Here is a 19,488-nt window from a genome sequence, read left to right as displayed (position 1 = left end):
TAGAGGAATTGTCATCTCTTGTTTTATCAGCAGTTTCAACAATGAAAATAAATACAAGTTATGCATTACACCTGATGAGCAGCAAACCACATGTAAAAGAACAAAGAGTATTTGGTGAATGGCTTGAAACAAATTAATTCTTTTTTTCCCTCACAAAAACAGTTTCTCCTTGGCTGACATAAAGCATTTGGTCAAGAAATGGGCCAAGAAAAAAAAAATGGAAAAAAAAAAAACAAAAACAAAAACACAACAAACAAACAAAAAAGACATTCAGTGGATATTAGAGCTCATGTTTATGGCAACCCATAGGTATTTGCAACTAAAAATATAAGAACCTGGATAGAACAGGAGAAACATGATATGGAACATAGTTTGAAGAATGTGTATCATTGTCCCTTACACACAGAAAAAACAGAGAAAGAACAGACACATGTTGCTTCATTGTGATCTCTCATTAACTGTTTCCCCAAACCTCTGGCACATCTATTTTTTCAGTTTCTTTTAAAGTTTGAGTTATTAGGTATTTAAAACCCACACGAACAAAACCATAAACTTCTAACTTCTTTTAGGCTGCAGAAAACAGTTTTCAGAACCCATTTTCTTGGGTTTGGTAATGCCCCATCCTCTCAAATCTCAATGTAAAACTTTCTGATCGTCCACTTTAGTGTAGATATATTTATATTCTTAAATGAAATTAGGATTGTGATCCAAATGTGTTCAATGTGGAGATTTGAAAGGTCTCCCAAAATATTTTGAGTTAGGAGATTTAGTGGAAGCAGCCCTGCATGGATGAACTGCATTCTATGGAGAGAAAAAACAAGCAAACAAACAAACAAACAAACATAATTTCAAGCATCTCTAATTTACAGCAAGGTGAACACTGAAGACTTAAAATCTTGGCTCAGCCGCCTGTGACAGTGGCCTTGTGCTCATTGATCCCTGTAGGCTTTCTGTAATTCACCTCAGGCTGCTTAAAAGCCAAATAAATAAATAAATAAATAAATAAATAAATAAATAAATAAATAAAGATTTAAAAAAAATATATTTTTTTTCCTGGCATGAAGTACAGGATGACAAGTTATCTACTGACCCACACAGATGCTAAGAGCATTATAAGTGGACAAAGAAGTTGTGAAGTTTAGGACCCTCCAGGCATTTCTAGGAACCTATAGGAATTTCTTGGAAGAATACCAGACATTGTAGAGGCAGTGGAGACAGAGTTTTGGTCCCCATGTGCATTCTAGTCATTGCCCAACTCCAGATCAGGAGGAGATCTGTGTGAACAATGTTTTCCCAGATACTAGAGGATGTTAGCTAATGGTTTACCCAATAAATCTTCTGAAAAAAAAAAAAAAAAAAAACAACAACAAACAAAACAAAACAACAACAACAACAACAACAAAATGATCAGGAGACCAGGCCTGCAAACTTGTTCCAGAATGTAAACTTGGCTTGATTTTTGTAGTGGTCCTAAGTCTGAAGTCCATTTCATGCCAGAGCTCCATCAGACTTCACAAAGCAGATGACCTAAGAGAAGTTTAACTTCTCAGATTAACATTTCTCCCATTTCTGACAGACTAGTACAAAGAAGAGCCACTTAAAATATTCAGCTCTTTCTATCATAAAATACAGATGAAAATAGAATATGTTAGCTGGAATAAAACTGGCAATTACAACTTTTTTGGTTTTGCAGGTTTAAAGTCTCAGTTTTCTACAGGCAACTGGGCAAAGTACTTAGGGTTATGTCCAGTCTTAATACTTTTGACATCCCTTCACACAGCCTTCTCTGCATGAAATGCCAGGGCCAAGACAACAGAGTTGTACTTGGACTGGAGACCATCTGCTTAATATATGTTATTCCTTTTCTGGTCAGCCTCCTTCTCTTGCCAAGTATGTCAGGTGGAGGGAGAAACACAGACTGAGTAAGAAGGGCACACTCAGGCTCATTGCGTCACCACAGCTAGGAGCTGAGAACAGAAGGAAACTAACAAGCCCAGTATATACAAGGGGACAAGGGGTAAAAATATCAACAGGCCCCCCAAAGAAAAACAAACAAACAAAAAAAAAAAAAAAAGAGAAAAAAAAGTAAGAGAAAAAAAAAAAGAGAGAGAGAGAACAAAGAGAAAAGATGACATCATCTATTTACTTACTATAAACCTTACATATGTAATGAATAGGAAGGTAACATTCATCAAGTACATGAATAGTAACTGAAGTTGGCTAGTCCTACCAAGAGATATCTATTCAAATAAACAAGAAAAAAATGAAAAGCCTCCAGCAAGGAAAGTCAAAAGGTTCACTGATCAATAGAAATTTTACAAATGGACAAGCCTTATGAGCTAAATAATTTCCAGGGCTATTTCAATCAATTTCTCCTTGGATTTTCCTGTCCCTTACATTCACAAACTGTTCTTTGTTTTACCTGTTTGGTTTAGCTTGCAGTGTGAGAATAGGACTTCTAATTATATCATGACTTGCAACAGCAATGCCAAGCATCAATATGATTCATGTAAAAATATGTATTACACCTTACAAGGAAAAGACCACAAAGAATTCAATTTAATGCAACTGAAGCCTCCACTGATTAAGTTCACCAAGATTAGTTCAAATACTCATTAGATTCAATGGATCAGCATTCTCAGCAATGTTTGTAAATTAACTTTTACAGCAGACATACTGGGGCATTAAAAATATAAAAAAGAAGACTACTAGTATTGTTAGGTTCTACTAAACTGTGAAGTGTCAAGATTGCTTACGAAGTAGAAATGCAATTTAGATACAAGTCTGGGACCAAATTTCCCACGTCACAAGGAACAGTCATTACTTGCTACACTCAGCACAGTGACATCTACAGCAACATAACTTTAGGAAAAAATTAAAAAATTCCTCCTACCTTGAGCAATTCCTTTATCTATTACCACAGTGCCTCAAAAACATAAAGAGCCTGAAGTTTTTGGTAATTACCTCCCTCAAGCTATATCATCTACTTTGCAGTAGATGGTTTTGTACAACTAGTAAACAATGACTTTGTGTCTCTTTCCTCTCTCATTTTAATATGGGTTGTGTTGCCACATGTTTTCCCTGTACATCCTTGTGTTCCTCTCTACTAAGAGTCACAAAATGTTGCACAAGCATTTAAAAATAACCTGTTTGCTCCTGTCCATGAAAATGGAAAGATAAAAGTGTGAGGTTGTCAGTGTACTCAAGGCTGGTTACAACTTAATGTAACATTCATTAAATACTACAGCCATATGAAGATTAAATATCACATCCCTTAAAGCCCTGCACGCACACAAAAAAAAAAAAAGTTAAGAGGTTAGTCACATCATATAATTAAGGTAAATTAAAGACCTGAAATACATTCTACATAATATATCACTGTATGTGTTTACCCCCAATCAATTACATATTTATTATTATATTTCTGACAAGCTAAATTAACAACAAATTAATGTCTAAGTTGTGAATTCAGTTCTGACAATACTATACTACAACTAAGCTTTAAATATCTGCATGTAACTATTTGGCTACAAACATAAGCAAAGGTAATGGAGTCAAAAACTGCAGACTAATTGCTTCAGTTGAAGGCTTATTATCTTCCCAATTTCAAGCTCAGCAGCAGTTAAGCAGTAATATAAACTACTTTGGCATTATGAACCCTTATATAAAATTCCCACTTATTTGTATCTTGGTTAGTTTTTATAAACAATAAAAACAACAGCTATTTATTTTCAGACTGACAAAGGATGTAATTGAAGGGTTAAAAACAACCAACAATAACCCAACAACAGTGCAGCCTTGAGACTTGCCTGTTTTTATAGTTTCACAGAAACTCTCTCCCTTCTCCTTTCTATTTTTTTTTTCTTCATAAACTTTTCATGTGTAAGCTCAATTTAAATCTTCTTAAGTACTTCTTCCTGTCTCATCCTCCTTCACCAAGAGACACACTCAGGGTTTGATTCCCTACCCAGCCAGGACTTGTGTACTCCCATGTACTCCCATCCATGAGAACAGATGCAACAAGGGCACGAGGCTTTCCCACACAACGAGGTTGTCTCTTCCTATGACCACTGAAGAGCTGCAAAGGACATGTGAAGTTTCAGGCAGCAACACATGACGTCTAGGATGATGTCTAGATGCTTGTGCTCTCTCAGTGACTCACTGTGAAACCCTGTTGACTAACTCTCTCCATCCCAGCACATGCCAATTTAATAAAATTAGCCTGTCCTCCTGCACATGTTCATTTACAACTTGACTTTTTCAAGGTGGTCATGGAGATGGGGAAATCTCTCCCCAGGTCACCCCTCCTTCCACAAGGACCGTAGAGATTTCCCTGTCCTATCTCCAGCCTCTCTCACAAAGGCTACTGGTCATGATGCTGGCACTATGGGGCTATTTAACAAGAGAAGATCCCAAAAGAGTCCCTGTTGTTCATCTGTGACCAGATGTTGTCCAGCAGGGTAGGTAAAATCCCACTTTGAGAAATAGTCCATCTGATGTTGCCACCTGCAGTTTTGATCACAAAATCATATCTCATAATATTAGTAGCCATACATTTCTAGCCAGTTACCATCATACACCATGCATCATACATCATGCATCTAGCACACATTCTCTCTCAAAAGAAGGTTTTACTCCAGCAACAGTAAGGGCACAGGTAATCAGATAACCCAGGGATGAGTTATATGAGGGAGAAGGAGAAAAGCAGAACTGTTTCCCTGTGCAAGAAGAGAAGCTTAACTTTTTTTTTCCCCCTCCTGTTCTTCCAGGGATCATCTCAACTGGCAAAGCCAGTTGCTGCTTTTTTTCCCACCATGCCCTCCCATATGACAGAATATAAGGCAGAGACTTCATTTAATGCATTATTAAGTATTTATTTTGAAGGCAGGGTATTTATGAGGAGACAGAGGGAGTCTGAGAGGTGGTAAAATATAGCTGTCTTCCCTGATTCCCTCAAAGCAGGTAAATAAGCAGTTAGCAGTGTGTTACAGGATGGAGAAACTGAGACAAGGCACTGCTCAAGGATACATCAAGATTGCCCAGTAAAGGCAAGAGAAGAAGCAATGCTCTGAACTCCTTTTATCATACAAAGCCTGTGGCTAGTTCTCACCTTGAAACCCCTTCCTCTGTTGGTGCCATCACATCACCCACATGGACAGCAGCTGCTTTTCTTCACTGTGAGCCCTTGGGAAGGTTGCAAAGCCTGCTGAGACCCTTCAATGACTGTGTTCCTGGGAATGGTGTGTGTCATTGCTGCTCCGTACAGCAGGGCCATCACCCTAACCCTACGCAACATGATCACAGATAATTTACCTCCCTGCTTCTGCCATCATCTCCATGTGGGATACAAAAGGGTGCTGCCATGTGCTCACTAATTCCTTACAGACCAACTGCCTACAGGAAGCTTCCTCTTCTTCCATAAGCCTCTTTAAACACCAAATCCTGCTGTGCTTCTTCTGTAGCTCCCATAACTCCTCCAGACAGCAGTTATTCTTTAGCTCACTCATCTCTTCTCTCATTTTGCTTGATCTATGGAGGATTTTCCTGCCCTGCATAGTTTGGGCAAGGAGGTGGGAGGTAGCCATTTTCATTTCCATTATGCTTAATAGCTCCCTCCACAACATCCACAGCTTTTGTAAATGGATTTTTGTCTGCAAGCAGTGGGCTCTGATCTTCACACTTGGCTTGTGGTCTTCAGCCTTTGCTCATAACCTCATCCTGACTTTCAGGAAACTCTTCTCCATCAGCCTCCTGGACCCTGAACTTCAGCCTGCTTCTCTTGCCCATCTGGCTTCCACTTCTGAAAGGTTTTGTTTTTACCCTTGACTGCACATATCCTTGGCTCATCATCCCTTTATCTACTTTCCCATTTAATCTGTGTGGGCTTCTAATTACACCACAGTATTCCTGCTGAAAAAAATATAATAAAAAATAAAAATTGAATTACTCCTTCTCGGAAAAGGTCTTTCTGCACTATGCAAGAAAGCGCTGAAAGATGTATCTGTATCTTGCCTCAAAGTTTAAAATTGCTTCAGATTCCCAGAATCTTAGAATCTGATCCAGTCCCCAAATTTGATTTATTTATATATTTATTTTTCTCTCTCTCATTTGCAAGTCAGCTTATAACTATCCAAAATCCTCCCAGAATTTAACGTTATCTTGATCATTTTCTGGTGAAGTTCTTATTCATATCTAATGCTTCAGAATGAGTGTTAACTTTCAGACTTTCTCCTATGACTCTTGCCATACATTCTCTAAATGTCAAGGAGTACATCGCTCTAATATCTTGAGTACTTACTCATACAGCCTGAGTTCCTACAGTATCTCAGAAGCTCATAATATTTCATGTACTTATCCTCAGGAGATCTCATTGTTCTTGTTTTTTTTTTTTTTTTTTTTTTTTTTTTTTTTTTTTTTTTTTTTATCAACATAAGGTGATACTTACAAGAAGCTGCTGACTGCAGCCAGGGAACTATGTCTAACATAGTTGCTTAAAGCCACAAGGGAAGTCTGTGACACAGGAAGCACTAAATCCCATACTCAAACCACTGGACCATCCCTGAAATCCCACTCAGACTTTGCTCTTTGATCAGAAAATGATATTAACTCATCCTTCTATTCTTGAACATCTTCACTGATTTCAAATATAATTCTCTCTTCAAATTTATGTTCAGGAATTGTTTTGAAAGCTTGCTCAACCCACTCCACTCCATCCTCTCACTTCTGCAGTCAGTGTTACTCCACAATCACAGCTGCCCTTTGGAGAAGGGGTAAGCTCAGCTTTGTTGTTCTGCTGCTGCCAGTACTCTCTCTTCTCTGAATCTATTTCACCTACTTAAACCACACTTCAGAATTAGAGAAGGAAGGATGGAAGGACAAAATACAGGAAGAAGGAAAGGAGGAAAAAAAAAAGTCTTTAATGCAAAACAAAAAAAAACATAAATAATAAATAATATTGTACTCGACATCATTTAAAAGTAATACCTTTTCTCACATCGTCCAAAGCGATCACGATTCATGGCAATGTAATGCTTTATAAAGATCACAAAGAAGCATCATTAAAGGCATAAGAACTGAAAGCAGCTAAAAACATTGTTCATGAAATGACTGTAGCAATGCATAGCACTGCTAATGGACCACAACTGGAGTGAAGAATTGAATGTTCTTTGTTAAGAGGTAATAAAATAAAATAAAATAAAAATTTTAAATATATATATTTTTTTCTTACTGAGTTCAAACCAAGTATCCCAAGACCTAGATAACTGGTTAACTTCAGGGACAAGTTACTGAAAAATTATTCTGACCTATCAACAAAAGAAAGATTTAATGAGAAAGACTGAAGTATAAGGTATCTATGTCAGGCATGAAGAGAGTAGCACTCAACCAATACTGTCCCAAGGACCAGAGGTAGAACACATACCATGAGTAATCACCACTTGACCTGTCAAGCTATAGGCACAGTCTAAAGTTTACACAATCTCTAATGTCATCCTATGCAATTACACAACCCCTTAGAAGTTGTGCACTTAGATCTACAGTGTTGGCACACCTGAGGCCTTCCAGAAGCACTTGCATTTCCATACTGAACACCAGAAAAGCTCTTCTACAGCCTTCTCCCTTTGAGATGTCAGTGTTATGCCAAACATGTTCCTTTCCATCTCTGTCTCCCCCTCCTCATTGCTCAGCTGCCTGCATTCCTCACAGCAAATTAACAGCTTGAAAAGACTGCCAGTTTGATGCAATTTCATGTTCTTGAATACAGTGTTCTCAGGAGCACAATTAAGGAAATTTAATCTCTTGAGAAAAAGATCAGATACCACTAACAGAATGAAACACAAATGTTCTCTGTGACTTCCTGGAGAAAGCCTGTGTTGGGTCTACAATAAGGTATGTAATTTACAGGGTTGTTATCAACAAGGAATGGTATTGTCTCATATCAAAAAATATATATATTTTAAAATAAATTAGGCACTTAAACACCTAATATTAAACCCTTTCATTAAAACAAACATACAAGAACCAACAACTTTGTTTTCTATACAAGTTCATAATTCTCTTCTTTCTTCTGTTTGCCAGACACTTTCCACAAGCAGACACTGCTCCCTGATTTCTACACAGTTGTAATAATTAGAGACAGAATGCTGCAGCGAATCAGTGAGAATGAGGGATTCTCACAAGCAGGGACTCACCTTTGGAATATGACAATTTTCAATTCCAGCCAAGAATGTAGGATCTTTGCTATCACAAGTCACTGAGATAATATGCTAAATTAGCTCATCTCCTGGGAGACTCACTCCCACCTGTTCAACAGCCCCAGGCCAAGCTCTTTCCAGCCCACTGTCGAATCTGGGTAGTGCAGAGGTATGTCACAGTGCTCCTCAATTACTCTCAATGGATTTTATGCCACTGGGGTGCTGCAGTGGGGAGTCTGACTATGTTAGCTAATGGCACTGTAAATCAGAGCCTTCTTGTGATCCAGTCAACTTTTGTCTGCTTCCAAACACAAAATTACAATGTTTTATCTCAACCCCCCAAGCACAGAGGATTCACTAGTGGCTCTTCTTGGTCTAACATACACTTGGAATGCTATTTACAAATAGAAGGGCAAAGTCCATTCCCTACTTCAACAGATAAAATTCACAACTTATAATATATGCCTTAAACTGCTCTACACTACATCCTGTTTACAACATGGAGGGATCCTGCACTCTTTGGATTTGTTCTACTCATGTGATGGAAAGAGACTTTAGGGTCACAGAGAATCAGGATTGTTGTAGTCTTTCAGATGAAGCTTGAATTAACCAAGATACTTGGCACCCAGGTACAACTTTTTGCTGGACAGACCTGAAGTGAACAGAGCAGATCTGGAAAGATTTTAATTCACACCTCAGATTAAAAAAAAAATGAACACTTAAGATTATCTTCAGACCCAGGAACATAGATCACATGAATTTACATTTATTTAACTACATCCCCCCCAACCCTGCTGAAGATGTGGAATGCATTTAATATTTTTGTTCAGATCAGAGGAGCACTACTGAAACAAATCTCACAATTGTACACAATTACCAAGCTTTAACTCACATTTTTGAGTGGCCTCAGAGCACATAAACTGGCTTCCCTGTGGTTGAAACTAAATGAGCAGATGCTGTTCATCCATTAATGTACATTCACACCAGTCTAGAACTAGCTTGAAATAACCCGCCTCTTTAAAATGTGTATAATATGTGTATAATAATTTGGGACACCAATACCATCCCTCTCACCCTCAAGGGTCCACACAACTTCCTAATGTAAGGTCAGCCATATTTTTTAGTTAAATCTACTCTGAGAATTAAGTGTCAGCACTGGACTCAGATCTTAATAAGGTTATTTATGACCTTGAAGGAAGACAACAAAACACACAGGGATTGACTCCCCTTGCTACAGGAATTCCAGAGTGACCTGAATTATAAACGTGTAGGGAAGAAGTCTGCATAACATACTTCCCTCCACCTCTTTAGACAAATTTACTCAAACAGAGTCACATTTTAGCATAGTATATTAGATACTCCAACTGTACTCACTTTGCAACACACTGCAGGCTATTTCTGTGAAGTACAGAGTGGCAGGGGAACATTAGGAACATGAAATATTCATCTTTCATCCTCTTATTCCCGAGCCTAGCCTAGGTTTTCCAAGGTAAATGTGCTCTCTCTCCATTTGAAGACACCTATCATTTGGAATTTCATCTGTTCTGTAAAATTCAAAATTGATTATCTTAATGGCAGTTAATAAGCAGAACTGTTTTATTGATCTAATGCCACTACTTCATAGAGTTTACTTCAATAAGAGGCAGCCCTCGAGTTATTTTGCTTCCCCACTTAATTTTTGGCCTTGTACATGGAGCTGCATGTAAGCAATCATTAACTACCTCTTCTAGGACATGTGCACATTTTGGAGCAGGATCTCAATCCCTGCAGGTCTATGACAGTTCTTCTTTATGCAGGAAAAAAATAAGAACAATCATTTATCCTGAGTGTTCAAGTATGAAATTAACCAATCACGCCTTTGAATACATTTTATAAAAGTTGTTCTTTGATAATCTGTGATCCTGTTATCTTTGGTATGCTGACTCATTTTTCAAAATACTTAAAGTCTCATAGTAGCATTATGCCTTTTACCTCATTTTGCCTCTGTCATAAAAAGAACAACAATAACAAGCCATCAGCCTCCTTATTTTTATGTATGACTATAGAGATACTTGCATTCCCAAAGGCCATTAAAAGTAAAAAGAATTAGGCTAAACTCAGATATGAAATATATTAGACCCTAACAAATTTTCAGACTCATGTTAAAATACAAACAGCTTCAGCAGGCATAAACTACCACAGCACATTTACCCTTTAACTGACCCGCTGTTGCTATTTTCTTCTTTCTCTTTTCCTTTCTCTCTCTCTTTTTCTTCTTTTTCTTTTTAATGGAAAAGTGGTTTTAATAGAATATTCATGTCCAGCTAACAATCTCCAAGAAACAGACCTAGATTCACTAATTCTCTTCTGCCAGATCCAAAGCCTGTTAGTGTCTGCAGGGCTTTCTATGGACTTCTGAACACTAGATATAGCAGAAACATGACTGTAATAATTGCACAATACATGTACACTGTATCTACCTACAACCATTTAAAAAACAAATATATATATATATATATTTGTGGCAGAACCTTCAAAGCATACAGAGGCAACTACTTAAGACTTACATCTTCATCAAGCAATCACAACTTGACTGTAGGAGAAATTGTTACATACCACTTACAGGATGTTTTCTGTTCATGATGCCCAAAAGACTTAAAGTTCAGCCTCGTTAAATAGATCAGCAAGGAGATAAATGATTAAAATTCTGAATAGTTTAACCAGTTTGCAGGTGAGCGATGTTGCTTATCAAGAGGAAACTATAGAAACATTTAAAATTAACAAAGGGAAGAAAGGGATGTTTATTCCACGGCTTCAAGCAGGTTAGATAGTGCATTGTTTAACTCCGTATCTTAATCATTTGCTAACTATTACAATTTTTGCAACTCTCAAGGCAGAACTTGCCTTGATTTCTGTATAAACACGTGGGTCTAAATTAGATTTTTAACTTATGCCCACAAAGCTTCTGCAGGCTTTCCCCACCCTGTTCCTGCAATGTCTTTTCGTGCCCAGTTTCTGTTTGGGTTAGGAGGGTAGGACACAGCCAACTGTGTCACTTGCCTGCCTCTGGATCCCAGGGATGTCACAGCGATGAATACAGAAAAGGGAGTCACAACCTCTTTACGACAGCAGCAGCTGCTTTAGAAAAAGATTCAGTCCTCCACAGACTAGCACTTTACTTTTAATTTTATCCCAGCTACAATTTTCAGTTTCTTGATTATTTTTATGCAAGAAAAGAACCTCAGCAATTCTTGAAATACACAAGCCAATTTTCAGCTGGAAATAGAATTTGTATGGAGTCTTTTTTCTGTTTGAACTATTTTAAATAAAATGAAGGTTTAGATCTGTGTCTGGTGTTAAAAGATAAAAGTGCACAGTAATCAAAGGACACAGGCTAGCTTCAAATCCCCACTAATGCCATTTGACTAATATCGTATTATGGAAACAACAAAAAAAATTATGGGAGTGAGCAAAGTAGCTTGCAGACTCAAACATTAATATTCATCAATATCATTGATATTTATATATTCCTGATATTTTTATTTCATGCTTACACTGGGGCAGAGCTCAAACAGTGTGTACCTTTAAAATATTTAAGTGTACCATATGGATATAAATGCAACTCAATCAGTTATAGAACGTATTCAGACAAGTTTCTGCATAATACTAAAGACCTATTCTGAACATTTTGTACTTCACTGGGAAAGAGAGAAGTAGCAAAGACATGGCAAGTCAGTAGCTAAATGGTATTTGACAGGTGAAACCACTTGAAATAAAAGCAGCGCTCCTTTATAAAGGGCAACCGACTTGTACTCCTCAAGTTACCCACCCGACGTTTTCACACAGCTCTAAGAAGGCAAGGGGCAGCCCCGCAGCCCTCTGTGTTTAGAGAAGGCCAGTGTGCACCTCTTCCTCCCAGAAACACAGCCTGGTGATGCTAGGCTGCAGCAAGCAGTGACAAAAATACGTATTCCAAAAGCAATGGAGAGAAACAGGGAAGCATGACAGAGGTAAGATTAGATGGAGGCACAGTTTCTTTACCCTCAGCATCAAAGTTGTTTTCTTTTGTTTTAACTGGTCTCTTCAGCCCGTTTTAGCCACTAGTAAAATGTCACCCTGGAAATGCAGAATTTATGGTGCTATTTGTGGTGTGAGGGTGCCCAGCATCTCCCCATGCTTCTCCCTTCCTTATCTCGTTAAAAAAGCACCAACTCACAAAACAAATACATAAAAAAAACCGTGCAAGGTTCTCAGCCGAGAACCTATCAAGCCGAGGAGAACTATTTTAAGGATTAATTTGTGCCCTGAGAGCTCTGTTTAAATTATCCTCCCGTGCTGTCCTGACGGAGGATTAAAGCAGAGAACTTGCGGCGTTTAAGGAGGGATGAAGGGGAGGAACTGGAGCGGCCGGGATGCGCCCGGGGCCGGGCGGGCTGCAGCCGCTGCGCCTGTGCTGGGGGATCGCCACCAGGCTGTCCCCAGTGTCACCACCTTTAGTAGTGCCTGTCATTTACAGCTGAGGATGTCCCCCACCTCCTCCCCTTCTCTTTTTTTTTCTTTTCTTTCTTTCTTTTTTTTTTTTTTTTTTTAAAGCCACCCGCTGATTTTTTTTTTTTTTTTTTAAAGGGAAAGTTTCTACCTCATCCTGTCCGGGTAAGTGCAGTCAAATAGGAATGCTTTCTTAAAAACCAAGAGGCATGGCAGAGAATGAAGTCTTTAACTTTCTACCTCTACAGAAATACATAAAGAGCCTACCAAGAGACAGAAAAATTAATCAAGTTCAGATAAGGTGTAAGCACTGCGATTTCCCCCAACTCCCTCCTTATGGCAGCTTTTGCTCCCCATGACACTGATGGCACCTGTGCAGCTGAGCACAAGCTGTACCCCGAGGTATCCCTCCAAGGAAATATCAGCCAAAAAATAAAAAATAAAAAACAACCCTGAAAGTGACAGACAAAGTAAGAGGACAAAACCCACTTCTGCAATTTTATGTCCATCTGTAGGGTGGCTGTCACTGAGCCTTGCTGCCCACCTGCAGCAAAAGGGGGCCTCTGTCCCAGCAAGCTGCCCCACACATGCATGTAGGGAACAAGTTACAGAGCAAACCCCTGAGCCTGGAGGGAGAGGTGCAGTCTGTTAAAAATAGCACAGTTTCAGCCTCTCCCCCCCCCCAGCTTCCAGGCACACCGAGAGAGCAGACCTTGAGCCCAGCTACACAGTACTTTCCTCCTGCCACTGACTGGTGACTCAGTTGGCAATTTTAGGAATGCACACCAAAAAGACACACACACACACAAGAAATCATAAATCATACAAGAAACACAGCTATACAATGCAAATCTATGTCTGCTTTAAATCGAGGAAAATAAGCATTACCTGTTCTTGTTGTTGGGCTTGTTTCCCTGATGCATTTTGTTCCTTGGCTGTAGTCATGCTCACCTTTTTGTGCCCACTGCAGTGGCAAACAGGATTTTACTCTGTGTGTGTGTAAGCTTGTCTGTGTGTGTTCAGACATACACGCACGCACACACACACAAAGACTAAAGGGATGAGTAACTAGTCCATCACTTAATCACCAGCTGAGAAATTTCCCACCCCCACGAAAAGAAATAAATAAAAACGCCACGTCAAAAAGGAAAAAAAAAATCACTAGTCTAGCTGGCTTCCCCCTTGAGCCTCTAAAATAAAAGCAGAAGCAGGAGCAGAGAGAGAAAAGGATGCTGTGGGGGCTTCTTCAATTAGCAACAGCCTCTGCAATCGTCACAGAAACAATGATAACTGCTTGGCAACCAGCAACTGGCAGCCGGGAGCTGGGAGGCAGCGCCGTGGTCCTCGCTCCCCACCTCCGCGGCGGCAGCCCCCGCGCTGCGCATGCCCCGGCCGCCCCCTCGCCCTGTGCCGCCCGCTCGCCCTCTGCTCAGCCCTAGGCTACTGGAACCCCACTGTGGCCACGCTGGGAGTCCCAGGGCTGTGGTGGTGGAGGGGGAGTGGGTGGTGGTGGTGGTGGTGGTGATGGTGATGGTAGTGATGATGGTGATGGTCATGGTCATGGTGGTGGTGGTGGTGGTAGAGGTCGTGATGGTGATGGTGGTGGAGGAGGAGGATGCACTCCCCTCACCTCCCATCACTGAGGATTTAATGTTTCTGGCAGAAGGAAAGCGGTGCCACGAGGCAGGCTTGGAGGATGCACTGTGGGTGCAGGTTCCCACCGGTGGGGTGCTGAGAGTGCAAATGCATCCCGGGGAGGCTGGCATGCTTATTAGGGTAAAAGGAACTCCTCTGGCCCTCTGCAAATCCCTATTGTGATGGGTGCACTTTGTAAGTCCCCTATATTGTTTCCTCCTGTCCCTGCCGATCTCATGCAGGGTGACACAGGAGCTGCCCTGCCTGCCCTGCTCCACACTGCCCAACCCCTTTCCCTGCAGACTCCATGCCACAGCAGAGATCTCTCCTACAAATAAGCCTTCCTAGCCCACTTGCCCACGTGGCTGTCAGTATGGGGTAGGGAGAAGTGGGGTGTGCTGAGTCTGAGGCATAAACCATGTACTGCTAGCCCCCAGGGGATCCCATGCCCTTGGACATAACACAAAGGCTGCTCTAAATGGGCTCAGGACTAGCACAATTTGGGATTGCACACCTTCACTTTAGGTGATTATCAAAATTAATATGTTTCTGTTTTCCACCTCCTCGCCTCCTGCCCAGCACACTCACTGTGCTGGGCTGCATCCAGCCCAGAGCCTGGCTCCATGCTGTAGCATTGTGTGAAGCTAAATATCCTCTGTCACGATGCTGTGATCTCTGCTGAGCCAGCAGATCACTTGCTAAGGAAAGGGAATAGCAGGGCATTTACCTGGCAAGCGATTGTGCCCCATTTGTCCCTCAGTTTTACATCATGGGTTTAGGATACGAGGTGGCGTTCACCAGGAACATGGCTCTGCTGGAGGCAATCACTCCTTCCCTCCGGGATGAATTTAATTCTCAGCTCAGGGTCACACCAACAGCAAGCCAAGCTTTCCTGGAGGTTAGCCCCTCAGCACCAGAAGGTATTTCTGCATTTCCACCATTACAGAGCACATCAGCTCATGGAAACTACAACATAAAAAATTTGCAACGTGTAATTGTGCTGGTAGGAAACTGGACAACCTTGCCTGGTCCCAGCCTCCAGAAGCTAAGAACAGCTCATTAAAGAAGTGAATAGCACCTCTCTAACAAGAAGCAATAATTTACATTTAAATCTAATAGCCTGTGTCAACCTCTTGCTGGGTTATTCTATGACACAGTCCCAGCTTACACTGCAATTTCATCTCTTTAGTCCCAATAGTTTAAGTCACAATATTTTCTAGATGTTTATAGTGAGGTTATTCTCACTCAGACATTTTTCCCCAGCCATCAGAACAGAATTACTTTCAAGGGCTTGTACAAGTGGATCGGTTTGAATTTTCCAATCGGCTTGGTCTATTTCCCCACCTGTTGTATGTAGTAATGAAGTCTTGCTTTACTCCACACTTTTGCTATTTTTCTTCCCAGAAGGAATTCAAACTAAACAAAACTGTTTTGGTTTTACACTTCCTCACAGTGTGTCCTAGAAATTTCTGCAAAATGGATCCTCTCACTGCATAGACCATCCACAGTGTCCCTGACCCCTCAGTCCTGTCAGTCACTGAACTTAATGGCACTTTTATTGGAAATAAATATATTTGTTCCTCTCTATTAACCCTTGCATGCCCTTCCAATGTGTATTCCTTTGCAGTTAGCAATTTGAGACACGCAGTTTTCTTTAGCTTTGGAAATGTCCACTCTTCCTTACATTGTAGGTTTCTTTCCAATAAGCTTATTGTTAGACACATAGGAAGTTAATTGTGCTAATTAGTCCAGCAGTTAGCTATGCAAACTCATACGTCTTAGCCTCGTTACGTAGGTGTGTTATGACTCCAAGTGTTCCCCCAGCACATCCCAGTGTTTTGGTACCTTTATCCCAGTGTTACTGAAATTCCCTGGTCTCTGTCTGGTGGTACTTCTCCGTGTCCACTGCCTGTGCAGGGGGTTTCACACCCCCAGATGTCCATGAGTTGCTGCTGGATGTGGAGGAAGAGGACAGCTATGTCCTCCAGCTCTCTGCCACCAACCTTCTTAGATCAGAAGGGACCAGAGGTTGCCAAATGCCTCCTGGGGCAATGCTAGAAGAGGAAGTAGTGAACACTGCTACTCAGTCGTTACAAGCACAGAATAATCTGCTCACACATTATCAGGACCAAGGACATCCATCCTGACCTCTGTGTTGTGCTAGGGTACCAACCAACTTTACTGCTTGTCTTCATCATCATGTATGCCAGATTAATCCTTCCCTATCACAGGACAAGAATTAGGATTTGCCTACCCCAGCAGCCATGCGGACAGGATTTACACAGAGACCATTTAGTGTGCTGCAGGAAGCCCTTCTCATGCCCTGCCAACCCTGAACAGCCTCATTGAATCTGCATTTCCCACAGGGTGCCACCATTGGGACAGCTCAGGAGTGTCACTGTGAGCACAGGCAGCTCTCAGTTAACCAAGGTGCCAGCTACAGTCACCCAAATGACATCCCCACTCAACATCAATTGGCTCATTCAGCACGGCAGCAGGACAGTCATTTCCATCCCACCTGAAGAGGATCCAGTGACAGGTGACAGGACCTGCCCCCAGCTTCTCAACTCGTCTTCACCCAGAGTGCTTGTTTTAACAAAATCTCACAGTGCTGCAGTAAGGCAGACAACTTGCAATTACCCTGTACCAAGTTAGTCACGTGTGTCAGAGAATCTTTCCTGCTGGAAGGGAAATGCCTTGTTCCCCTGAGACTGGCAGGAACAGAATTGTGCTCTGGGATCAGTCTCAAAATGCTCCCAGGAGTTCTTGGAGAGCATCTTCACCTCCACCACCACACTCCCCCATGCTCAAAGACTGCTGCAAGCTTTCTATGGTGCAAATGGGACATAATGCTGCAATGGTTCTTTAAGAAAAGTATACCTATGCAGTATTTTTAGCTAAAACACAATAACAATTGTGTATGACCACACATATTACCATGAAGAAACAGCATTTTGTTATTGCTCCCCCAAATTTAGGGCAGATCAGCTTACTGAGGCTATCTTTGACCCTGCCCCCCATGTAGGTGCAGGTCTCTGCTGCCCATGAAGGTGGAGCAGTCCCATTATGGAAGCTCTCAGGAGTCAGTGCAGAGCTCTGCCATCCCCTGCATGTTACAGAGGCCAGATCCAACAGCAGTCTGTGCTTACAGGGAGCTCCCCAACTGCACACATCTGTAGAAGGGACTAGGCAAGGACAGGAGCAAGCCTGCAGCTGCAGCAGGTACAGTTAGTGGATGCAGAGTCCTTCTGCTCTTTTGAAACCTGGGCTTCTGGCTACACCACACTGGGCTATTTATCCCCCCCTCATCACCACATCAAGGAATTTGAAAACAGTGGACAAAATGAGTAGAAATTACTCCTACTCGATTAGCTAAACTTTTGTACAGCCTGCTAATGTTCCTCTCTCCCCCCCCCCCCCCCCCCAGATGAAAATCATATCCTGTGGAGAGCTACATATTTGAAATTTGTGGAACTAAACCATCAGTGCCTGAGGTGCTGCAACGTGCTACCTGCAGCAGAGCACAGCACACAGTCTGGTTTTGTACAGACAGTCTCTCTGAGCTTCACACCATAACATACCAGGTCCCATTGGTTTGCCTGGTATACTTTAATTTCTGGGAGGACACGTGGCCCAGGAACACGCATACTCTGGCAATCCGTGGCAATATAAAAACCTACTTATAAGTAGGTTACAAAGGAAAAGTGCTAAAACTACAGTTTTTAGGATACAGTGTTATGGAGGAAGGAGATGTTAGTAAGGCAACTCAGTAAGAGAGACAGACTGCCAGCACAAACACCCACTATGAGAGGAGTTTGTGAAAGTTTTTAGCCATGGATTTTAGCATTTAAAAGGTGACTGCTGAATCTTGGGTCATAACAGATCTACAGAGCACAAGGTGAGCAGTGCTCAGTAGGTATCTGTGCTGCTTTCCCAGGGGGTGACAGCAGGAAGGGGACACAAGCTCCTGGCAGCTCCTGCAGTAACTATCTGGAGAGGAAGGTCCACCTGACCCCTGCTCTTCTATGAACATGGAAAGGGAAATCCAATTAATCTCTAAGTCTGATTTAATACATTTCCAGCTGCCTTATTCCCCCACCATTTCAGCTTTCCTAGAAGATTTCAAATAGTGGGGAATTAGAGGGAAGGGGTTGTACAAAACAGGCTGTCCACAGCATCACTATGATCCTGAAGATGTGCCAAGCTGTGCTGGTGACCAATTCACTCTCTGCAGCCCCAATGCCAATGTTTCATTCACAATAAATCCACATAGCCCCTCTTCATTCTGGTCTCTGTGGTCAGAGCCCCAAGTAGCTCCACCACTACAGATCCTATCACAGATCACAGTAAAACCATGAGAGTTTCATGGTTAGAAACTCCCTGTGCAGGAGTTTATGCTTTTATAGGCAACCGAAGCAGCAAGGCATACTGTCTGTTTGCTCTGGAGGTCTCTGCTATGTGCTTATCTGAATAAGCTTTGAAGAGGGAAAATTTAATTTTGTAGTTTTGAAAACAGTTTGTGCCCTGCCCCTCTCCAGAAATGTGACAACAGTAATATCACATTATTGAACAGCAATGGTCCCAGCTGGGATTGGGAACTGGAAACACTGAGATGGTAGATCAGCTATTTCTTCAAAGGCAGAGCATCTCTGTTGTATACACACCATTCCCAGAGCTGCTTCTCAACCTTGTTTCTAGTAGAAGACTATACAAATATTTCATCTGGTTCCAAAGCAGTCCCCATCTTTCAGCAAAACCTATCTCTTGTCAAGGACCATATTCCAAAAGATATTTTTATAGAAGGGAAAAAAAAAAGTTTTGGCTTAAAAATATATGTATTAATTAGCTTTATCTTGTACCAGCCCTGCTAATGCCACCTCTCCCCTAGGGTCTACAGCATGTTGGGTCTGCCAAGTGTTAGTCATGAGGCTCCATCCTCACAGGAGCTGTCACCTCTGTGCCCAGGTGAACTTTTAGAGTCTCCACTGAGGATCTCTGTGATTTGGGGATCCACTTGGATGATTTTCAGGATTTCAAATGTTCTCTGAACATGCTAGAGGCAATAATAATTATGAATGTAGTTACAGATAAAAATACATCATATTTCTATTACCCATGACCAAGATCATTAAGAACATAATTTAGTGTGGTATTTTCGTTTAACAGATCAAAACCAGTTTATTTAGTCAATGCT

General features: G+C 41.3%; 1 protein-coding gene across 4 annotated transcripts in view; it reads right to left on the bottom strand.

Moving 5' to 3' along the window:
* The window catches only part of DPP6 (dipeptidyl peptidase like 6), a 557,763-nt gene that overhangs the window by 243,942 nt on the left and 294,333 nt on the right, over nucleotides 1-19,488 (bottom strand). Inside the window, exon 1 of one of the 4 annotated variants that reach the window (XM_084509966.1) lies at nucleotides 13,548-13,991. The exons of the other annotated variants lie outside the window; for them this stretch is intronic. Within the exon in view, the coding sequence (XP_084366092.1) occupies nucleotides 13,548-13,604 (57 nt within the window). The 5' untranslated portion in view covers nucleotides 13,605-13,991. Of the gene's footprint in view, nucleotides 1-13,547; nucleotides 13,992-19,488 lie in introns of those variants that run through there. 4 annotated transcript variants of the gene reach the window in all.

Source organism: Aythya ferina (genome assembly GCF_964211825.1).
Source record: "Aythya ferina genome assembly, chromosome: 2".
Classification (NCBI taxonomy): Eukaryota; Metazoa; Chordata; class Aves; order Anseriformes; family Anatidae; genus Aythya; species Aythya ferina.
The sequence above is the reverse complement of the archived record's forward strand: the minus strand, read 5'-3'. Positions and strand labels throughout refer to the sequence as shown.